The sequence below is a fragment of the Hibiscus syriacus genome, unplaced genomic scaffold (assembly GCF_006381635.1).
Source record: "Hibiscus syriacus cultivar Baekdansim isolate YM2019G1 unplaced genomic scaffold, ASM638163v2 tig00113096_pilon, whole genome shotgun sequence".
NCBI lineage: Eukaryota > Viridiplantae > Streptophyta > Magnoliopsida > Malvales > Malvaceae > Hibiscus > Hibiscus syriacus.
Genome location: NW_024063440.1, coordinates 455,006 through 474,327, shown reverse-complemented (window position 1 = coordinate 474,327; position 19,322 = coordinate 455,006). Strand labels below are relative to the sequence as shown.

General features: G+C 35.5%; 1 protein-coding gene and 1 pseudogene across 1 annotated transcript; both read right to left on the bottom strand.

Moving 5' to 3' along the window:
- Nucleotides 1–9,298: 9,298 nt before the first annotated feature.
- LOC120185278 lies at nt 9,299–18,866 on the bottom strand (annotated as a pseudogene).
- LOC120185342 (beta-glucosidase BoGH3B-like) lies at nt 14,492–18,140 on the bottom strand. The gene is made up of 9 exons (XM_039189588.1): nt 17,902–18,140; nt 17,595–17,799; nt 17,415–17,505; nt 17,181–17,326; nt 16,256–16,499; nt 15,940–16,044; nt 15,680–15,862; nt 15,198–15,402; nt 14,492–15,114 (listed from the first exon to the last, which is right to left on the bottom strand). The coding sequence occupies exons 1-9, from the start codon at nt 18,125–18,127 to the stop codon at nt 14,585–14,587; spliced, it is 1,935 nt and encodes a 644-aa protein (XP_039045519.1). The 5' UTR covers nt 18,128–18,140; the 3' UTR covers nt 14,492–14,584.
- Nucleotides 18,867–19,322: the final 456 nt, after the last annotated feature.

Here is a 19,322-nt window from a genome sequence, read left to right as displayed (position 1 = left end):
TTGAATGTATGATCCGGAAGGGATATGAGACCTTCATTGCTTGTATTTTGAACACCAAAGGTGCATTGTCCACGATCGAGGAGATTCGTACAGTTAGCGAGTTTCCTGATGTTTTTCCGGAGGAGTTGCCTGGGTTACCTCCTGATAGAAAGGTAGAGTTCGAGATTGAGACTTATCCGAGATCTTCACCTATTTCTATGGCACCTTATCGTACGGCTCCAAAGGAACTTAAGGAGTTGAAAGTCCAATTGCAAGAATTATTTGATCGAGGATTTATCCGACATAGTACTTCACCATGGGGAGCTCCAGTTCTGTTCGTGAAAAAGAAGGATGGGTCGCTAAGATTATGTATTGACTATCAGAAATTGAATAAGATGACGGTAAAGAATAAATACCCACTACCCAGGATTGATGACTTATTTGATCAATTGCGAGGAGCTACTGTATTCTCTAAGATTGATCTTCGTTCGGGGTATTATCAATTGAAAGTTAAAGGATCTGATGTTGCAAAAACGGCCATTCGCACTAGATATGGTCATTATGAATTTTTAGTGATGCCTTTTGGTTTGACGAACGCTCCTGCAGCTTTCATGGATTTGATGAATCGGGTGTTCCGACCATATTTGGATCAATTTGTGGTGGTCTTCATTGACGATATTCTGATCTATTCTCGTACAGAGGTAGAGCATGACGAGCATTTGAAGATCGTTCTGCGGACTTTGAGAGAGCATCGTCTATATGCCAAACTAAGCAAGTGTGAGTTTTGGCTTCAAGAAGTGTCATTTCTGGGGCATATTATTTTTGCGCGAGGTGTTCAGGTTGATCCCAGCAAGATAGAGGCTATTATGAATTGGAAACGACCTAAGAATGTATCTGAAATCCGTAGTTTCTTGGGCTTGGCTGGTTATTATCGACATTTTGTTGAGGGCTTCTCGATCATTGCTTCTTCTTTGACAAAGTTGTTAAGGAAGAATGTGCCGTTTGACTGGGGCGAGGTACACAGAGCTTTGAGAAATTAAAGGCGGTTTTGACTCAAGCACCGGTGTTGATTCAACCAGAGTCCAGGAAGGATTTTACAGTGTATAGTGATGCTTCACATTCAGGACTTGGTTGTGTTTTAATGCAGGAAAGTAAGGTGGTGGCTTATGCATCCCGTCAGCTGCGGCCGCATGAGAGTAACTATCCTACTCACGATTTAGAGTTGGCAGCAGTAATTTTTGCCTTGAAGATTTGGAGACACTATCTTTATGGAGAGAAGTGTTACATTTTCACGGATCATAAGAGCTTAAAGTATCTTCTGACCCAGAAGGAACTTAATTTGAGACAGCGTCGCTGGTTAGAGCTTCTAAAGGATATGATTGTGTGATTAATTACCACCCTGGTAAAACTAACATTGTAGCAGATGCTTTGAGTCGAAAGACGGTATCAGAGTTGAGGTCTTTAATGGCCAAGATGAATTTATATGACGATGGCACTTTGTTAGCAGAATTGCAAGTTAAGCCGACCTTGGTTGATGAGATCAAAGCTAAGCAGTCCCTTGATAGCTCCTTGCTTTCCATATTTGAGCAAGTAGAGCAGGGGACAAACTCAGATTACGCAATTAATCAGGATGAAGTTTTATGCTTTAAAGGTAGATATTGTGTGCATGATGCTGAGTTGAGGCAGACTACCTTACGGAATTTGAGAGAGAGGTATTATTGGATTGGTATGAAGAAAGATATATCTGACTTTGTGGCTAGGTGTTTGACTTGTCAGCAAGTTAAGGCAGAACATCAACATCCATCAGTTTGTTACAGCCTATCAAGATTCCTGAATGGAAATGGGAGCGTATTACTATGGATTTTGTTACTGGCTTGCCTATGACTCCTTCGAAAAAAGATTCAGTTTGGGTGATTGTTGACAGACTTACAAAGTCAGCTCACTTCATTCCTGTGCGAGTAAATTATACTTGGGATAAGCTGGCAAGATTGTATATTTTAGAGATTGTCAGATTGCATGGTGTTCCATTGTCTATTATTTCTGATCGAGATCCGAGATTTACTTCGAGATTTTGGAAGGCGTTACATACGGCTTTGGGAACAAGATTGTATTATAGTACATCCTTTCATCCACAAACTGATGGTCAATCTGAGAGAGTAATTCAGATTCTGGAGGATATGTTATGGTGTTCCATTGTCTATTATTTCTGATCGAGATCCGAGATTTACTTCGAGATTTGGAAGGCGTTACATACGGCTTTGGAACAGATTGTATTATAGTACATCCTTTCATCCACAATGATGGTCAATCTGAGAGAGTAATTCAGATTCTGGAGGATATGTTGGGGTTGCGTATCGATTTTCATGGTAGTTGAGAACTTTTTGGCCGTTGGCTGAATTTGCTTACAAACAGTTATTAGACCAGCATTCGTATGGCACCCTATGAACTCTATGGGCGTAAATGTCGCACTCCGATCTGTTGGACTGAGTTGGTGATAGGAAAACGTTGGGACCTGAGTTAGTGCGAGAGACGGAGGACACAGTCAGATTAATCCGTGACCGTCTGAAAGAGCATTTGATAGGCAAAATCTTATGCAGATCAAAGAAGGAATGATATACAATTTGAAGTGGGAGATCAGTCTTTTTAAAAGTTCACCCTGGAAGAAAGTATTGAGATCGGGCGTAAGGGTAAATTGAGTCCAAGATTTATTGGACCATTTCGTATCTTGAAGAGGGTAGGACCTGTTGCATATCAGCTTGAGTTGCCTTTTGAGCTCAGTCGTATTCATGATGTCTTTCATGTATCAATGTTGAGGCGATATCATCCAGATCCAGATCACATCATTCAGTTGAGGATGTAGACCTGAGACCTGATTGTCATATGAGGAATAGCCCATTCAGATCTTAGAGAGAGATGAACGAGTTCTTCGAATAGCGTATTCCAATGGTCAAGGTTCAGTGGAGTAATCGAGGTCCCTCAGAAGCTACTTGGGAGACATTGGAGTTAATGAGGCTCAATTTCCTCATCTATTTTCATAAGGTAAATTTCGAGGACGAAATTTCTTGTAGAGGGGGAGAATTGTAACAACCCGATTTTCAAAATAATATTTAATTGAAATTTGAGGGTTTAATTGTGAAAATTTGGCAAAAATTTGGGACTGAATTGAAAGATTTTAAAACTTGGAGCTTGTTTTAAAGTTAAAGAAAATTCAGGGACCAAGCCCTGAATTTAACCTTGGAGTGTCGGCAAGCAATTGTTATATGCGTGATTTCTGTTTTGAAAAACAGAAATCAATTTCACAAATCCTTCCTCACGCACACAACTTCCAAACTCGATTCCGACGCCGTCCGAATTCCGATCGTTGTTTTGAAACCACCGTTGTGTTCATCATCGAGCGAGGAACAAACCCTTCAAATTAATTGAAGCGAAACGCGGCCAAACGTCGGGAATTTCCAGTCAAAGTAGCGACGGTTTTGTTAGCTCTATCGCCGAAAAAATCTTAAATTCACCGCTGATCGTTGCTCCGTTTACAACACCTCCCGCACCATCGTGATCCTTGTGTCATTCCGAGTCCACCGGTGTTCCCCTTTTTCTCAGGAGGCGGCGGCGCGTGGGGAGGTGAACCGGTCAAACTTCCCGATTTGATGAATTCGAGCTCTCCGATGTTCAAAAAATTTGAACCGAGCTTTGTAAGTATCTCGAAAACACTCAAAATAATTTTTAGAAATTTTTCCGTAATTTTTAGAGCCCCAGAGGACACCTCACGCTCCACACGCGCCCGTAGGGCGAGTGAGTGACCGGTTCAACCGGTTTTCTTAAGGGTTTGACCGGTTTGACCGGTCACGACCCGACCCGTTTACCCGACCCGACCCGTTGACCCGACCCGTTGACCCGACCCGTTGACCCGACCCAATCGTTGACCGTTGACCGGTGCTATTCTGGTAAATAATTCAGTTTTGGTGCTATTCTGGTAATTAATTCGAAATGGGTGCTATTTTGGTAAATATTTTAAAAAGGGTGCTATTTGTGTAAAATGTTCAACAGTTTGTTGACCTCCTTTGACCAGAACTTTGACCGGCTTTGACCGGCTATTAAACGATCGTTAATCTTTTCCGAGTATACCTATCCTGATAGTTTTCGACGTCCCGAATCCGTTTCCGTGGTCCGTTTTGTCAAATTCGAACTGAAAGGTCTCCAAATCGATGGTCAAAGTGGTTGACTTTGACTTTGACAAAGAATTTGAATTTTCGAAAAGTCATACTTTATGTTTTTCGACGCCCTGATTCCGATTCCGCAATCCGTTTGGCCAAATTCAAACTCGAAATACCTTAAATTGATAGTCAAACCCGACAAATGCTTATATACTTAAGAAGTTTAGCTTTGAACAATTAAATAGGATTTGGGACTGATAAATATTATTGTTTGAAGGTACAAGAGACTCTCCGGATCGTTCGACAGCTCGACCCAGCTCTTCTAGATCAGTTAAACCACGTGTGCCAGTATTCACCCGTTCGAAAACTGTAGCAGAGCGTGGTGAAACCAGCAATCAGTAGATTTGCTATTTGAATCTATTGTCGAGGTGTGTTCCCTACTTATTATTGAACTGTTTTATTGGTTTTAATATGTGGTACACCGAATTCATTGGTTATTGTTTTATGGATGCACCAATTTAATGTGACAATTTATGGAATATGGTTGCTATCTAATTTTTGTTTTGAAATGGTATATGATTACCATGTTTTTGGATTTATGGAATTTATGTCACGGTGCAATTGAATTTTTGAATTGAATTACGATGGAATAGCTCTGATCAAGCTAACTGGGCCTAATGTGACTCTTGAGGGCCCCAAGATGTTTCATTAGGTCAGCTTTCCTTTGCTGTGTGTTAGGGTAAGCTATATGGACTTATTGACTTGGGCTTAAGGATACAAGCTTCAGAGCTATCCTTAAGTCGGCTTTCTTTTTGCTATGTGCATAAAGTAAGCTATATGGAAAATAATTTTGGGAACTACTGATGGTGTACCAGAAAAGGGTTTAAACTATGATTTTCAAAAGTTAAACTCTTTTACGAATTTGTGAGATTACTGGACTATGATTTGTACCTATTGACATTTTATGAAAATGTTGGGACACATTGAGCCTAGCTCACCTTTGAAAATGTTTTCCCCCTTTCAGATACTGTTGGTTAGATACCTCGGTTCGAGGACTTGGAGGATCAACATATCTCTTGAAGTAAATCAGATTGTAATGTTTTTATCTTGCAAGTTGACTTTATTTTGGTGACATGGACCTTATTTTAAATATCAGATTTTATAATGATGACTTTTTTGCTATTACTGCTCGGTTTATTGTGATTTTGAATTTGAAGACATGTTTTAAATTAAATTATTATTTATTGGTACTATATTTACGAGTTGGATTTTGATAGTATAATTTGTTTATAATTCCATGTTATTTATAATGTGATTTCATATTGATGGAATAACGATTTCGGAAAATGTCTTTAATAATCATAATGTGATCCACTAGATTTAGTCGAAACACATAGGCCGGGTCTAGGGGGTTACAGGAAAAAAGAGAAATTTACTTAAACATTAATAACCATTTATGCAGTTTATCCTTTTTAGAATTATTACAATTTTTATAAGGTTTAAGATTTTCTTTTGAGTTCTTTAATTTTCTAAAAAATTAAATTCAATTAATTAAATGTTGTCACTTTAGTATATTAACAACCAATAAAATTTTAAGGTAAAATACAGAAATGGTTCCAATTATAGGGTTTTATTTATTAAGTCCCTCAACTATTATAAATTATAAAATAGTCTCAATTATAAGACACTACTTTGTTGAGTCTATTGACTATTAAAAATTACAAAATGATCATCTGATTATTCATCTGAACTGGATGTTAACCTGTTGAATATGATATGATAAAATCATATTTGAATGATGTCTACTGACATCGCCGTTGATTTTAAGCACGGACTCGACGACATATTGTTTCAAGCACTAACTCGACGACATAACGTAAACAGAGACTCAATGTAACACCCATAACCCGTATAATTATACCTATACAGATTATAGATGTCACCGAATTTCGAAAACCATTTTCAATTCAAAGGTGATTTAAATTTTATTTTCTTAAAATGGTAAATGATATTATCAAAATTATCATATCATATGAATTATGATTTGTTATAACAAATTTAAGGCAAAAGATTTTATTATTTTTTTATGAATAGTGATGAACAGTACCGTGAACAGTGATGAACTGTACCGCAAACAGTGTATCGATACACTGCTACAATACGTGAACAGTGTACCGATGCACCAAAAATTTGAATAAAAAATGTGTATCGATGCACTGCTACAGTACTACTACAGTAATTTCAGCAAAATATATAAAACTCATAAAATTACCATTTTGTTTCCAAATTTGTTCAACAAAGCAAATAAAACATTAATAATTACATGCCACTAATAAAGTCAACATTACATCTTAGGATGTCTTACCGATATTGAAATATACTTCTCGATACTTGATGTCGCTTTGAACTCTTTATTCCACTACTGGCTTTTTACCTACGTGTGAAAATCATCACACGCTAAGTATATACTTAGTGAGGTAATTAAAATAATAAACATTGCAATACAATGTTACCAGCATATCCAATATTTTACCATGATCAAAATATTATAACTGAATATAAAAATTATTTCCCATATACTTGTTATTTATTCCATAAGCTCGTAAGCTTATTTTCATACTTACCATTTATTAACCAATAAACCATAAACCATAGCCCATAGCCCAATATAAAACCCTGAGGACCCTGAGTATTCGAGTAAAATACTTGCACCGTAGTGCTAAACCTGCACCAAGCTTACGCTATAGTGCTAATCCGGATATGACACATAAGGTCGTGCCCACCACCTACACTAAGCTTACGCTATAGTGCTAATCCGGACATGATACATAAGGTCGTATCCACCTTTCCGCACTTAGTGCCCTTTCACACTATAGTGCTATTATAAACCTGCAGCTGCTATACTCTATGGCATGCCAACTATACCCTGTCCCTTAATGACTTACTTGGGCATATAGTCTATTTTATTCAATCTATCCATGGCAAAGTATATTACCAATATTTAACATTGGGCAATTCATACCTGAAAACATTCATGGTAAAATATCACATTTTTCATGATCAATACATTTTAATTTCATACCGTGACATTTCAATGTCATGTCAAAGTTATAAAAATGACATATATCATGCTGATATAAACAAGGTCGACTTATCGCAAGTCTTCCTGATAATGTATAAAACATCTATGTATAATTTCATGCATGTATTGCACTTACCTTGACACTTTATATAATCCACAATATGTTCCTCACTAATTGTCCACAATAAACCCTTTTCTATTTGACTTGCTTCGATCACAAATCAATCACAATCTGTATTAATCACAAATTCATAACGATACATATGTTAGTATTGTATTAACATAAACACATCCCATAACAACTCCATAATATACTTGGAACTCATTTTCTACCAAGTATTTAACACTTAATAATTCCTTTTAACATTGACACCAACTTTTTCAATTACATAAAATGGTTCTTCACCATTTTATCACTTAGATACACCATGATCAATACTTTATCCTTTAAAACTACTTTTTCATGGTTTTGATTCGATTCAAGTATAAAATCAACTTTCAATCAACCATTTAACATCTCTACAATCAAATCCCTAATCAACTTTCATCAGAACACAAAGTTCTCCAACTTATAATTTGGCCGAATTTTACGTAAAAATCTCTAGAAAGATTGAACATGTTTTAACCACAAATCAAGCTTGAAAATGTATCTACAGCCACTAAATCATCAAGATTTATCATCAATTTCATGAATCCTATCATGAACATAAACCCTTAGATTTGGGATCTTTGAAATCCAGTAAGATTAGAAAGAAATATTTGTACTAAATGATAGCGTTTTTCGCGTAGATCACTTTCCGATTTCACGGCAAAACCCGAATTCCAAAGGAATCGACTCAAAAATGGAAAACAAATATTTTTCCCTTACCTTGGTATATCTCACGTCCATGGAGAAGAGATGAACACTTTGGCATGAAATTTCAGATATTTTTCATGCTTATCTATGTTTAAATTATCATTTAATGAATATTAAATTCATTAAATTGAGAAAATACCAATATACCCTTAATGAAACTTCATAATTACCATAAAACCAAAATTCCTATCCTTATCATCTTCCAAATCATATCACCTGAACCTTATCTTCATCCATAAGTCAAATATAAACAAATTATATCTTAGTTTACCGATTTGCCCTTGCAATTTTTAAAAAATTACAATTTAATCACTCTAATCAAATAGTTCAAATTAAACATGTAATTAAACCATTAAATATTATTTTCCAACATCTTAAAATTGTGAAAATAATATTTTATTTTCTTATTTTCGTGACCCATTTATAATGTTTTCCAAAATTACATTTTGGTCCTTAAACTTTTCAAAATTTCTACTTTGGTCACCAAAACTTTACCAAATTTATAATTTGATCACTAAATAAATCCATTTATGGAATAAAATTATTTTTGGGAAAATTACCACTTAATTCCTTAAACTTTTCCCAAATTTTCTACTTTGACCATCAAACTTTCAAAATTTGCATTTTGGTCATTATCTAAATTTTTGGGGTATTACACTCAATCGACAAAATACAACTCAAACACTGAGATTAGATTTTTATCATATCCAAGTGAGCAGGTTAACATCTAACTCAGACGCCCATAATTTTTTAACGTAAAAGGATCAGTTTGGAACATATGAATAGTCGACTATTTTGTAACTTTTAATAATTAGGGACTCAAAAAAACATCGTCTTATAGTCGGGAGACCATTTTGTAACTTTTAATAGTCGAAAGACTCAATAAAACAACCTTCTATAGTCGATGGACCATTTATATAATTTCCCCAAGAAATTATCACATCCCATAACCCTATTAAGTATGATAAAACATTTCTCAATTTGAGAGGCTTAATTGATTGTAAATTTCCAAGGATTTAGAAGTCATTTCATACAAGAAACTTATTTAATTATTACTTAAATAAAAAAATATCACTTAAACCACGAGTCAAATTGTTATATAACTCTTAATAATCTAATTCAAATATTAAAATTTCCTTTAATTAATAGTAAAGGAACTTTACAATTTTTATATAAATATTTTAGAATATAAATCAAGAATATTACAACAAACGTAAATGATGAAGAAAATTATTTGAAAAAGGAAGAAAATCTTATGTATGGATTCTCATAGCTTTGCCTTTTAGTTGGTTCGGTAGTAAGGCCAAAACCAAATGGGAACAATGGATCATAATGTGGATCCCCGACGTTCATAGGCAGTTGATCAACCGTCTTGAACCAGGTACGAGGTAGCTTGCCTGTGAAACCGTAGTCACCAAATAGGACATCTGCAACACCTTGGCCCTCAGTTCCAGGCAACCAGGCAGCAACAAGAGCATCTATGGAGGCAAGGTAAGGTTGGATCACAACGGGGCGACCGGATATTAGGATAACAATGCATTTCATGGCTCCACAGACATTTCTGATTGTGGTTGGACCTGGCTCTGCAATTGTCAAATTCAAGCTGTCACCTTCTGTTTCTGTGTACGGATGTTCCCCTACTACGACAATGGCATAGGAGAAGTCATTGGACTTGACAAATTCAGCCTCAGGATTCTCCTTGTATATGACATCGGTGCTTGAAGCAACTGTGTTCTTGATGGCAGATAGGATTTGTTGTACCTATTCATAAGAAGAGACATTGCAATGGTTAATGCTTAAGGTTTATAAAAGCTAGGAATATATTGTAGAAGGTCGAGAAATACCAACTGTACGGTTGTTTCCGCTAAACCCTTGCCACTCGATTGTCCATCCACCACATTGATAGCCCAAATTGTCTGCATGGCTACCAGCAACTAGTATTTTTGATGTTTTCTTAGGTGGGGGAAGCAATGGCTGATTCTCAGACTGCCCATTCTTTAGCAAAACAAGCGATTTTCTCACTGCTTCTCTAGCCAACTCTCTATGTTCCTGTTTAATTGGTACTTAAAAATTAGGGCATTATGATCATGTCAATCTTTAAAGTTAAAAAAGAGGACCATATCAGTCTGTTGGACCAGTTCAATCTAGATTGGATGATCTGTCTTATCTCATAGGACACCAAGAACCATGGATTCAACAAACTGGTATAAAACCAATTCAATCAGTAAAAATGATAAAATGCTTAATTAAACTGGTTTTTACAGTTAAACTATTGACCTGGTCTCTTATTCATTGGTTTAAAGAGCAACATGGCTAATAAACTAACCTGACTTCCCAGATGGTCAGCAAAGCTGTTATCTGCTAGAGGGTTCTCAAATAATCCCAATACAAACTTAACTCGCAAAATTCTCGTCACTGCATCATCAATGCGGCTCATGGGGATGATATTGTTTTTCACATGGAAGGTTAGCCCATCTATGAATTCTTTATGTTTGTATGGAAGCATGACCTGCAATTTGTTGACATTAATAGAAGATCCAACACTTTAAAAACAGATGAAAATGAATTCAAAATTCAAACAAACTCTAACCATGTCAATGCCAGCACGGATTCCAGCTTGAATTGAATATGAAAAATTTGCATGCGGAGGAGTTGTTATCCTATCAAGACCTTCCCAATCCGTAATGACAAAGCCCTGAGATATTGTGCAAAAATCAATGTTATGTTCCCAGGTTCTTTTGTAAAGTAACTTTTCATTTTTCTGAAGTATTCATACCTATGAAACTTGATTTCAGTCCTATGAGAAAGAGTTATACCTTAAAACCAAGTGTGTTCTTGAGGAAACCTGTGATTAACTCGCGATTAGTATGCATTTTAATCCCATTCCAGCTTGAATAGGAGACCATGACCGTTGAAACACCTTTTGCGATTGAATTATAGTAAGCTGGCATATGAATGCTGAGCAAACCCTGCCAGTCTATCACCGTGTTGTTCTCGTTTATGCCTTTGGTTGTTCCACCATCACCTACATAGTGCTTAGCACAAGCCGCGACATTTTTCCTTCATTCCATAACAGGGAGAAAAAGAAAGAGAAATTAGTTTCCCCAGAAAAAAAACAATGCTTGGAATCCACAAATATGTTTTGAATAAGATGTAAGCCCAACCAAGTTAATTACATGAAGCAGTCAAACATTGTATTGTGGATGCAAGTGGGACCTATATTTCTACTTTTCTTTGCTCTTTATAAGGAGTGGAATTCATGTACACATCATTTATGTATCCCACAAAAATAGAAGTATAATAGTTTAGTTTTCAGAAACGAACATTGTAGAGACATGGGCACCATCAGTTGGCCAACGCACTTTCACCAAATTCTCATTAAGCATCGACAATCAACTAGGAATAAGACCTGTGTTGCTCAGTCTTTTAATTTTCTATAAAATACCCTTGACCGACACATATTTCACTACGGACATATTTCACCCAGCACATTCTTAAATCCAGGTGACATAGAATAAAAAACACCAGGTCCATTGCCAAACTATTACTTCAAGACTAAAAGATTGACATTTGTGCTGTTATTACAGCATGAAAAGGAAAAGCATGAATCTTTGTTATATCTAGTCAACTATGTAAATAAAGATCATGTCTAAATCCAAAATTCAGCTGAACTTATGTAGTTTGCAAAATTGCTTACTTTCCGGCAACAAATGGAACACCCTTAGGAGAGTTAGTAGGGATATCTCCTTGTAATCCGGGTATAATTTCTGTCATGTCTTGAACTATCTGAGGATCTTCACTGTAACTTTCATAACATCGACCCCCATCTTGGATCTCTGCAAACCTGTTCAAAGAAAGTAGTAAAAGAATCAGAAGTGAGAAACACTTCTCCTGGTTAAGATGAACAAAACAGGAACTGGAAAATTAAAGCTACCGCTATACAAGGGGCAAAAACATATGGAATGCCAGTTGCCCTGGTTTCAAGTGCCGTTGCAGCCCCGATTTTCTTAACAAGTTCAGGGTCTCTGGTTTATAAGAAAAAAGTGAAACAATAGTTAAATTCTGAAGCATATCCAGTGTCTAAAACCAAACAGCTATGCTGCATCTACATGCCTGGTTGCACCTAGACCAATGTTGTGAGGAAAAATAGTTGCCTTGTAAACATTGCCGTTTCCATGAACAGAATCAATCCCATAAATCATCGGAATTCCTAATCGGGTCGATAAACAACCTCTTTGAAAGTCATTGACCACGTTTATCCAAGCTTCTGCAGAAGCTTGTAGAGCTGGGACATGCCCACCTCCACTTAATATACTTCCTGACAAAGCAAAACATACCCTTCTTAGTCTAGTGTTGCTCCCTCGAAAATTGATTCATTTGGTGTACTTTATTGAAGGAGAGTGTGATGGATGTTGCTCACCAATGAAATACTTTTTCATCACCTCAGCGGAAGCAACTCTTAGATCAATTTGGACCATTTGTCCTATCTTTTCCTCTAATGTCATTCTATCAAGCAAGTCCTGAATTCGGACAGGTATCGGCTGATTCAGATCTTTATATTTCATATATTCTGATTTTGCTGGGATATTCAAGCAACACCAAAGCACTAGTCCCACCAATAAGATAAGAATCCTTGTTCTTGCCATCCTGATTTTCTTCCAATTTCCTCCAGATAAAAAAGAAAATTTGCATACTTAGAATCCCAAATTTAGGCAATAAAAGTTGTAAACATCCATTATAAGCAACCAAGTACAGAAAAACGAAAAATTGACCTTCAACTACATTCATGAGAAACAATGCAATTTGGCAAAAAGTAGCACAAACAGGTAGGTGAACAATAATAGCCACTTTAATTGATATCTGGTATCAAATTTGATCAATTTATTGCCAATACTGAGATATCATAGAGCAATCCAGTAGTATTCAGGAAAGGTGATCGCTTCTGAAGAAGATATATGAAAAAAGGAAGTGTACCAGAAGAGAAGGATCAAATGGCCCAGTACAGTGGAGCTAAGAATGGCAGAGGACCCATTTATTAAACAGCTCAAAAACAACAAAAAGCTCAGTGGAAACTACGTATTGAATTTTACAAAAGCTTTCAATTATAAGTACAAGAATCCCAATGGCGACATGTTCGGTTTCCAGGGAACCCCCCCTCCAAAAAAAAAAACATCGATATAACATAACGCAAACAGCTGAAAATAAAGAGAGTTCATAAGTTAGATACATACAGGAAAAAGAAATCCAGTGGCTTCTGTTACTTGAAAAGAGGGAAAAAAAAAGATTTAAGAGAGAGACTGTTGAAAATGTTATGTGGGTGTATGGGGAATCAAAACAAGGAAAAGTTCGTATGTGTCGAATGATTGCTAAGTTTCTACCTCCATCAAAATTTAAAACTCTTTCATTTATTTATTTTTTTATTAGAATAAATGGGGAAAAAAGTTGAATTGGATTGAATGAAAAGGAATGGCCCTAAAACAATTACATTTTAGGGTGAATTACTCAAATAATCTGACTATTGGATGGTATTATGTTAAGTTCTTTGACTATTAAAATATACAAAATAATGTTTTTCTGTTAAAAATTCGACAATTAAGTTGTTATTTAATTGAATAATTAAATTTATATTATTTATAAATTGGAGTTCAAATCAGATTGAAAAATTAAATTCATATTATTTATAAATTGGAGTTAAAGAGATTTGAACTTGTGATATGTGGAAACTAAACATGCACCTAGTCACCAAATCAAGACCATTGCTTGGTTTAAGATTAACATGTTTTATATAATTTGTACCTTAGTCTATAAATACTTATTATATACATATAAATATTAACTTTTAAAAAAATATGTTATTTTAACTTAACTTATTAAATATATTGTATTCTTAATTTAATTAAAAAATATTTTTTTTATTTTAATATATATTTTTCTTATTTTAACTCAAAAATATATTTTATTATCATCTAGACTACCTAACCTCTATGTAATATTGTGATTCTCTATCTAGGCTACATAATCTCTATGTAATATCGGTTGTCATTATTGTATAAATGTGTTATTGTGTGAAATTGTGATTATCGTGTATGTGATATAGTAACTGATGCTAGACGAAACACGCATGTCAATAAGAACTTTATTATGTAAATTATAAAATGTGGTCGTTCATAACATTGCATGATTATATTTATGTCTCTCTGTTTATACCGCTTAGTATGCTTACGTTTATGAACTGCAAGTAGTATAGTAGAGTAGATGTATATTAAAAATATTTTAAAAAAATGGGTTAAAGATATTCAAAAAAAATATTTTTAATAAAATTATAATGTATTAGTTTTAACATTTTTTTAATTTTGAAATAATATGTTTAGAATTATTCCTCGTAGTATTCATAAAATTATAAAATATTTTAATTTACGCGTACAATTTTGGAGTAAGAAAACAAGTTTTGGAGTGTATATCAAGAATTGCTAAAGCTAAAGCTATTTGTACAACAAATGTACATGATGATGAAAACTAATTAAAAAAAGGAGAAAACCTTAAGAATGGATTCCCATAGCTTAGTCTTTTAGTTGGTTCAGTAGTAAGGCCAAACCCAAATGGAAATAGCGGATCATAATGTGGATCCCCGATGTTCATCGGCAGTTGATTGACCGTCTTGAACCAGGTACGAGGTAGCTTGCCTGTGAAACCGTGGTCACCAAATAGGACATCTGCAACTCCTTGACCCTCAGTTCCAGGCAACCAGGCAGCAACAAGAGCATCTATGGAGGCAAGGTAAGGTTGGATCACAACAGGGCGACCGGATATTAGGATAACAATGCATTTGATGGCTCCACAGACATTTCTGATTGTGGTTGGACCTGGCTCTGCAATTGTCAAATTCAAGCTGTCACCTTCTGTTTCTGCGTACGGATGTTCCCCTACTACGACAATGGCATAGGAGAAGTCGTTGGACTTGACAAATTCAGCCTCAGGATTCTCCTTGTATATGACATCGGTGCTTGAAGCAACTGTGTTCTTGATGGCAGATAGGATTGTTGTACCTATTCATAAGAAGAGACATTGCAATGGTTAATGCTTAAGGTTTATAAAAGCCAGGAATATATTGCAGAAGGTCGAGAAATACCAACTGTACGGTTGTTTCCGCTAAACCCTTGCCACTCGATTGTCCATCCACCACATTGATAGCCCAAATTGTCTGCATGGCTACCAGCAACTAGTATTTTTGATGTTTTCTTAGGTAGGGGAAGCAATGGCTGATCCTCAGACTGGCCATTCTTTAGCAAAACAAGCGATTTCCTCACTGCTTCTCTAGCCAACTCTCTATGTTCCTGTTTAATTGGTAATTAAAATTTAGGGCATTATGACCATGTCAATCTTTAAAGTTAAAAAAGTGTTCCAGATCAGTCTGTTGGACCGGTAAAATCGAGATTGGATGATCTGTCTTATCTCATAGGACACTAAGAACCATGGACTCAAAAAATTGGCATAAAACCAATTCAATCAGTAAAAAAGGAAAAATGCTGAATTAAACTGGTTTTTACAGTTCAACTATTGGCCTAGTCTTTTATTCACTGGTTTAAAGAGCAACATGGCTAATAAACTAACCTGACTTCCTAGTTGGTCAGCCAAGCTGTTATCTGCTAGAGGGTTCTCAAATAAGCCCATTACAAACTTAACTCGCAAAATTCTCGCCACTGCATCATCAATGCGGCTCATGGGGATCATATTGTTTCTTACATAGAAGGTTAGCCCGTCTATGAATTCTTTATAGTTGTATGGAACCATGACCTGAAATTGGTTAACATTAATAGAAGATCCAACACTTTAAAAACAGATGAAAATGAAACCTTTACGCAAACTCTAACCATGTCAATGCCTGCATGGATTCCAGCTTGAATTGAATATGAATAGTTTGCATGCGGTGGAGTTGTTATCCGATCAAGACCTTCCCAATCCGTGATGACAAAGCCCTGAGACATTGTACAAAATCAATATTATGTTCCCAGGTTCTTTTGTAAGGTAATACCAGTGATCTATGTTACTCGGACTTTTCATTTTTTTCTCAAAGTATTCATATCTGCACATATTCAGACACCTATTAGGAGACTTACCCTTAAGTCCAAGTAACATAGTTATAGTGACCCAAAAACATGATTTCGGTACTATGAGAAAGAGTTATACCTTAAAACCAAGTGTGTTCTTGAGGAAACCCGTGATTAACTCACGATTAGTGTGCATTTTAATCCCATTCCAGCTTGAATAGGAGACCATGACCGTTGAAACGCCTTTCATGATTGAAGTATAATAAGCTGGCATATGAATGCTGAGCAAACCCTGCCAGTCTATCACCGTGTTGTTCTCGTTCATGCCTTTGGTTGTTCCACCATCACCTACATAGTGCTTAGCACAAGCCACAACTTTTTTCCTTCATACCAAAACAAGAAAGGGACACAAATTCTGCAATTAGAAAGCTAGAAAATGACCATCCTTTACCTTACAATAAAATAAGATATAATTTCAACATGTAACAGCACTAAAAGCTCAAGATTTGTGTATAGGTATCTATACATTATTTCCATTCAGAAATAAATGCTTGGAACCCACAAATATGTTCTGGATAAGATTTGAGGCCAACCAAGTTAATTACAAGAAGCAGTCAAACTTTGTATTGTGGATGCAAGTGGGACCTATATTTCTACTTCTGTTTGCTCTTTGTAAGGAGTGGAATTCATGTACAGAAGAACATTAATTTTCAATATGAATATTGTAAAGACATGGGCACCATCACTTAGCCAACACATGTTCACCAAAGTCTTATTCAACAATAACAAGCAACAAGGAATAAGATCTGTGTTGCTCAGTCTCTTTATTTTCTCCAAAATACCCGTGTACGACACATATTTAAACATGAATATAAGTGTACGATCTTCCAAAAAGGGATAAACATACTTGTTCGCGACATTTACCTCAAATCTGGTCCAATGTTAAAACTGTTACTTCGTGACCAAAACTCACGACTTCGTGTTATATGCAGTTAACTATGTAAATAAAGATCATGTCTAAATCCAAAATTCAGTTTAACTTGTGTAGTTTGCGAATTGCTTACTTTCCAGCAACAAATGGAACGCCCTTAGTAGAGTGAGTAGGTATGTCTCCTTGTAATCCGAGTATAATTTCTGTCATGTCTTGAACAATCTGGGGATCTTCGCTGTAACTTTCGTAACATCGACCCCATCTTGGATCTCTGCAAACCTGTTCAAAAAAAAGTAGTAAACGAATCAGAAGTGAAAAACTCTCTTCTCTAGGTTAAGAAAAACAGGAAATGGAAAATTAAAGCTACCGCTATACAAGGGGAAAAAACGTATGGAATGCCAGTTGCCCTGGTTTCAAGTGCCGTTGCAGCCCCAATTTTCTTAACAAGTTCAGGGTCCCTGGTTTATAAGAAAAAAAGTGAAATTATAGTTAGACTCTTAAGCATATCCAGAGACTAAAACCAAACAGCTACAGTGCATCTACATGCCTGGTTGCACCTAGACCAATGTTGTGAGGAAAAATAGTTGCCTTGTAAACATTTCCATTTCCGTGAACAGAATCGATCCCATAGATCATCGGAATTCCTAACCGGGTCGATAAACAACCTCTTTGAAAGTCATTGATCACGTCTATCCAAGCTTCTGCAGAAGCTTGTGGAGCCGGGACATGCCCACCTCCGCTCAATATACTTCCTGACAAAGCAAAACATACCCTTTTTAGTCTATTATTGCTCACTCGAGAATTGCTTCATTTGGTGCACTTTATTGAAGGAGAGTGTGATGGATGTTGCTCACCAATGAAGTACATTTTCATCACCTCAGCGGAAGCAACTCTTAGATCAATTTGGACCATTTGTCCTATCTTTTCCTCTAATGTCATTCTATCAAGCAAGTCCTGAATTCGGACAGGTATCAGCTGATTCGGATCTTTATATTTCATATATTCTGATTTTGCTGGGATATTCAAGCAGCACCAAAGCACTAGTCCCATCGGTAAGACGGGAATCCTTGTTCTTGCCATCCTGATTTTCTTCAAATCTGAAGGAGATAAATTTTTTGCGCTTAGAATCCCAAATTTAGGCAATAAAAGCTGTACTTGTAACATCCATTATAAGACCAAAATAAAAAAAAAAAAGGAAAATGACCTTCAACTATATTCATTTGACAAAATATAGCAGAAACAGGTAGGTGAACAATAATAACCACTTTAATTAATATCCGGTATCAAATTTATTGCCAAAACTGAGATTATAATAGAACAATCCTGTAGAATCCAACGAAACAACTTAAAAACAACAAAGAAGTGCAATGAAATCTACGTATTGAATTTGAAAAAAGCATCCAATTACATGAAAGAAACCCATTAAGAAAAAAGAAAGGGGAAGAAAAGAGATGAGCTAAGCTCGTTTTCCGTTTGATAACAATGGCAAATACATGTTTGGTTTTCAAGAAGAAGAAAAATCCAGTAAATTAGAACAACATAATTTTTCTTCGACTCTGACGCCATGACAAAATCAATATAACATAATGCAAACAGCTGAAAATGAAGATTTCATAAGCTAGAAACATACAGAAAAAAAAAACAGAATTCCAATGGCTTATGCTTCTTGAAAAGAGACACAAACCGAGATTTAAGAGAGAGATTGATCAAACTGAAATATGGCTGATTGGGATATGAAAACGAGGAAAATTGCTATTTATAAAAAGATTGCTTCCAAATTTCAACTTCCAACAAAATTCAAATCTCTTCGTTTACTCATTCATTTTTAAAACCCTTTTTTTTTCGGCCCATCCATCATATTTTATATAATAACCCATATCAGCATCATTATCTTTAAAAAGATTTCTCTTCATTCAATACAAATTTGAAAAGAAATTTGATAGAACATTTCGCCCCTCTTAACTTAACCAATTTAATTATTATAGTATTTAAATTTTTATTATGTTTATTTAAATCATTATTTTTTTAATAAATTGATCTAAATATAATAAAATAATAACAATGTAATCAAGATGACGTCAACAATTGTCCTTTTCTTCCATGTCATCTAAACTTTTTAGGGTAAAGTAAACAAATGATCCCTCAACTATTGAAAGTTACAAAATAGTCCCCCGATTATAAGATGAATTTTGTTAAGCCCGACTATCAGAAGTTACAAAAAAATTGGTGATTGTTTGAGCTGGACGTTAATATGTTCACTGGGATATGGTAAATC